We start from the raw sequence: 4,866 nt of genomic DNA, 5'->3' as shown, positions 1-4,866 counted from the left end.
GCCATTTGCGAGTCAAGTATTTATCCGAGTAATGCAGTCAATATCCTGCTCGGATTCAATGAAATTCTCCATGACTGTGTCTCCGTTCTGTATAGGCTAGTCACAGTGCCAGTCACAACGCCTCTCCCTTACACTATTCTATGATAGGCTAGTCCCACGCCCCTCCCCTACACTATTCTGTGATTGGCTAGTCCCAGCGCCCTCCCTACGCAGACAGACTCCTGTTGCTGTGTGCAGTGTTGCCATGTCCGCTTATTCTAAGCGACTTTGGGCTTGTTTTTTTGTAAAGTCGCTTACATATTGGTAGTCGCGGGTTGCGGTTTTTTTGGGCTTGTCACTAAAGTGTAGTTGCTTATTTGGGCTTGTACACAGCTTGTCCTTGCCGCTCGCTCGATCCCGCCCCTTTCCCCATAACACTATAGACGCACGTTATGTCCCACCACTTCCTGCTTCTAATTGGCTCTGACCCAGATGGAAACGAGTACCAACCAATCAGAGCAGAGCGGCATGTCTGTGTTTTCTGGTTAGGAAATGCGCGAGTAGCGACTAATGGTGATTGTACTGTAGGAGAGTTTTGGAGGAATAAATGCCCGGGATAGTGGGGAAATACGGGAAGAATATAACAAAGACTGGAGAAAGAGAAAGGAGGAAAAGAATGGATTCAACCCGTCGTGGGGAACAACTCAAAATCACTGTGAAAAAAGGGATTTCAAATCCCATCAGTTTTCTAATGTTAACTATGTTAAAAGTGGTTTAACTTACTCCTGTGGTCAGTGTCCTAAAGCTCAGAGGAAATAAATAAACTCTAGCCCACCGTGGGGACAGTTACCATTTGTCCACATGGATTGTAAAACTGTGCACACAGTTTTATTTATTTTCTCTTCCCGATCTTAGGGGGGCTACGTAGAAAAAGTCGCTTATTTTGGGCTTGTTTCACAGGCCTGGTTGCGTATTTGTCTCGCAAGATCTGGCACACTGGCTGTGGCTCTCCCATCGCACACGGCACGGAGAGGTGAACAGCTCTCTCCCCTTCTGGTCCGCGGGGATTTTCTGTTAACATTTAGGGTTCTTCAAGCTTCAGGTTTGTTTATACTTCGGTTTGAACTAGTACCTAGTAACCAGAGACTTCTGGTAACGTGGGGTTTGTTTGACATGCTGCTTGGTAAATGCTACTCGTGTTACCTCTCTGCCGTCGGATTTTTTTATTTTTTTTTTTAACTGCCTGCTGGCTCTAACCGAACAACCAAATGTGCTTTATCCGTACCGGATACTCGTTTCAGCCGAGTACTCGGCTCATCCCTAGTTTGTACCATAAAAAAATCACCAATAAAGGCTTCTAAACCAAATATTACACAACCGGACATGTCAGCAGTAAAGTGACCGGAATTTGGGGGAAAAATGACCAGCATTGGCCAAAATTACAGCTATGTCACGTTAGCATGTAGCTGCTTTAAAGTTAGCAGTACAATAACGTCAGGTTGTAATGGAACAAAGCAGCACTTTCTATCAAAAATGGCAGATAAAGGCTTCTGGACCAAACTCTACCCAATCAAACAGGTTTTAGCAGTAATGCAACCTGGAAGTGGGGAGAATTTAACAACATTGGCAGCCCAGATAACATTGTTAACTGCCGTTAGCCATGTAACGTTAGCTACTATAGTTAGCAGTGGACACTTAATAGAATATAGGCAATTTCTTCAGTCAAATTTGCAAATGACGGCTTTTAAACTGAAAACTACATAAACCGAAAATGTTTCAGGAATAATGTGACCTGGAATTGGGGAGAATTTAACAACACTGGCAGCCAACATTACATCTTTTACTGCCGTTAGCATGTCGTTACATGCAACAATTTTAACAATGCAGTGGCTTATAAAAAAGAAAAAAAACACTCTAATCCTGCCTACTTGGAGCAGATGTCCAATCGTAGCAGGCCGGCTCAGAGTTGCCATAAGACTTAGCCGAGAGTGGAAAAAACTGTTAAAACTGGAGCGTTCAGAATAATTGGAAATCTGAATGCTTTAGCTCACAGGGATTTCTCTAAAATAGGTTTACCTCATTATTTGTTTTGGCCATGTTTAACATGAAAATCCAACATGATAACATTGTAGATATGACAGAAAACATGTAAAAGCATAATATGTCCCCTTTAAAAAAATATATATATATATATTTTTTTTAACTACAAAATATATTGTTTTTATTCTATAGAATGTAACACTATAGAGTAGACCATTACAAGGTGACCATTACACAACTGAACACGCAATCTTGTTGTTACTAGGCTGTTGTTGCTAAGCTGAACAAAATCTCTGTTTTTGAATCATAGTGAAATTCTTGTGACAGAAGAACCCATCCTCACATGATATGACAAATACCGGACCCAGACTTCCTGCAAAAATAAGCAGATCAAAATGTTTTGGATCCAACAGGAAGAGTTAAGCTGCTGTATACAGTAGCCTTTGTCTGACTGCAGATGACACATCTTTCCACACGTCATGTGTCTTTGTATTAGCCAGCTCTGGTAAACCACGTTATTGACCAGATTGCTGATGAAGCACATTGGGAACAAATTAATCGCTCCAAGTGAAGGATTTGGCGTGTGTGTGTGTGTGTGTGTGGTGTGTGTGTGTGTGTGTGTGTGTGTGTGTGTGTGTGTGTGTGTGTGTGTGTGTGTGTGTGTGTGTGTGTGTGTGTGTGTGTGTGTGGGTGTGTGTGTGTGTGTGTGTGTGTGTGTGTGTGTGTGTGTGTGTGTGTGTGTGTGTTGTGTGTGGTGGTGTGTGTGGGTGGGTGTTGTGTGTGTGTGTGTGTGTGAAGAAATTTGGGTTGATTTAAAGATTATAAAAACAGGAACAAACTACTGCTGCTTCTTAAGGCTGCTGATACTGAAATGACTGTTCATTTAGAGTGCTGTTTCACCATGTGGTTGGAGCAGCTGCAGTAGTTTATTTTGCTCACTGGGTTTAATCTGAAAGTGTAAAATGTTGGTTATGAGGAATCTAGTGCATTTAATTTTTCTCTCTGGGTCAGCATTCAAAAACTAGATAGTTAAGTTTTCGTTTGACTCGCTTATTCACTTACTCACAAATTATAACACATCACTTGTTATTTTAGTCTGACAAGACAAGCAACTTTTTGGTGTTTCTGCTGGTTGCCTGGTTAAGAAATAGTCTGGCATCCCCCCCCCCCCCTCCCTAAAAAGGAGAATTGTCATTTTTCATTTTCAGCTTTTGTAGCTTTTGATAAAACTCAGAAGAAATACACTGTTAGTGAGCTTGGGATGATGGGAGGGTGATCTTACATTTTGACTCAGCCAGGCTAGCTGTTTCTGTTTATGCTAAGCTAACTGGCTGGCAGTTGCTTCATATTTAATGCACATGTACAGTTTAAAAGTATTGTCGATCTTCTCATAGAACTCGGGACAAGAAAGAAAATAAGAATATTTTGTCCGAAATGTAGAACTATTTCTTTACCTTTGACCTCTCTTTTCTCCTCCAGCTTTACCTGGAGTTCTTCTCGGATGGACAGGAACACAATCACTGTGATGTCGGGTCAGATCGTGGACTCCTTTGACAACGACTTCAGGGAGTTGTACGCCGTGTCTGAACAGGTGGACCTCTACAGGGAGTTTAACATCACCAAGCCACCAATTGCAACGCCCATCAGGAAACCAGAGGTGGCGAAAATCCAGCCTCTGTCCGTCTCCATGTCTCGCTTTCAAGTATCTGTCGGGGACTCAAGACAGGTCGACCTAAAGGTGCCTGCACATAAATACCACAACCCTAAGTACTCTTTAGTTTTTGGGAACAGTACGGGCCTCACAGGTTCCCTACAAGATCTGTCGACCCCGAGCGACTCGCTCATTGGCGGGTTGAACCTGAGGAACGGCCTGCAGAACCACATCCTCCATGGCCGCAGAAACAGCAGTGACCACATGGACCGAGTCCCCCCACAGAGTCCCGGTTCTCCTGTAGACGAGGAGGATGAGGATGGAAGGGAAGACTTGAAGAAGAACCAGGTCTTCGGAGCGAAGAAACAACGGAGCTCCTTCCGGCACTTCTTGAAAGGCAGGGCAGCCAATCAGAGCACAATAGAGGAAGGCGTGGTCACTCCTCAGGGCCCCTCCCCCACCAGTAAGGTGTCAGAGACCAATGGCATTGCAGGAAATGACCTAGAGGACTCGTTTGAGATCATTGAGAAACCCAGTCCACTGAAATTCAAAACCAAGAAGCCCTCAAAGATCCAGAGAAGTTTGTCTCTGCAGACCATCAACACCGGAGACGAAGACGGTACGTCCTCACATAGTCTATCATTGTATTGTCTGTTTGTTTCATCATGGTCCAAATCATGGCGAATGATTAATTTTATTATTTTATTATTTTTCCAAACATTTTCTAAAACCAAATGTCTTAAGATAAAGAAAACCACATGTATTTAATCTAAAATGCAAACACAAAAAGTTATGAAAGAGCTGAAACTATAATATAATCTCATAACAACTACATAAAATATGGTGTAAAAATCGAAAGCAATTAGCTGTTGAATATTTGCGCCAAGGCTCTAAAGTTTCTCATTTTAACATCAAGGTTTAAGGCTTAATTTATACAAACTTAAAAATATGATTTAACTTTCCACCAAATTGAATTGAAATTAAAATGTAACCTCCTAAACAAATACTTTGTTGGACTTGTGACTTAAATAAGGACATATCAAATCTAACGTTAGAAGCTAATTCTGTCAGGTGGAAAATATCTATCAGAATGGCCTACATCCTCTATAACTGTAGTTAAAGGTAGGGTAACTCCTTCTGTCAGATGGGAAATAGTCTTTGGTGAACTATGGTAAACTGCTCCTCAGATCTCTGCA

At 42.1% G+C, this 4,866-nt stretch overlaps 1 protein-coding gene across 1 annotated transcript in view; it reads left to right on the top strand.

Moving 5' to 3' along the window:
• fam83fa (family with sequence similarity 83 member Fa) overlaps positions 1–4,866 on the top strand; it is a 19,217-nt gene that overhangs the window by 12,360 nt on the left and 1,991 nt on the right. Inside the window, exon 4 of the mRNA XM_032537061.1 lies at positions 3,499–4,289. Coding sequence (XP_032392952.1) covers positions 3,499–4,289 — 791 coding nt within the window. The remainder of the gene's footprint in view (positions 1–3,498; positions 4,290–4,866) is intronic.

Source organism: Etheostoma spectabile, chromosome 15, assembly GCF_008692095.1.
Source record: "Etheostoma spectabile isolate EspeVRDwgs_2016 chromosome 15, UIUC_Espe_1.0, whole genome shotgun sequence".
Classification (NCBI taxonomy): domain Eukaryota; kingdom Metazoa; phylum Chordata; class Actinopteri; order Perciformes; family Percidae; genus Etheostoma; species Etheostoma spectabile.
This window is presented reverse-complemented; position numbering and strand designations above follow the sequence as displayed.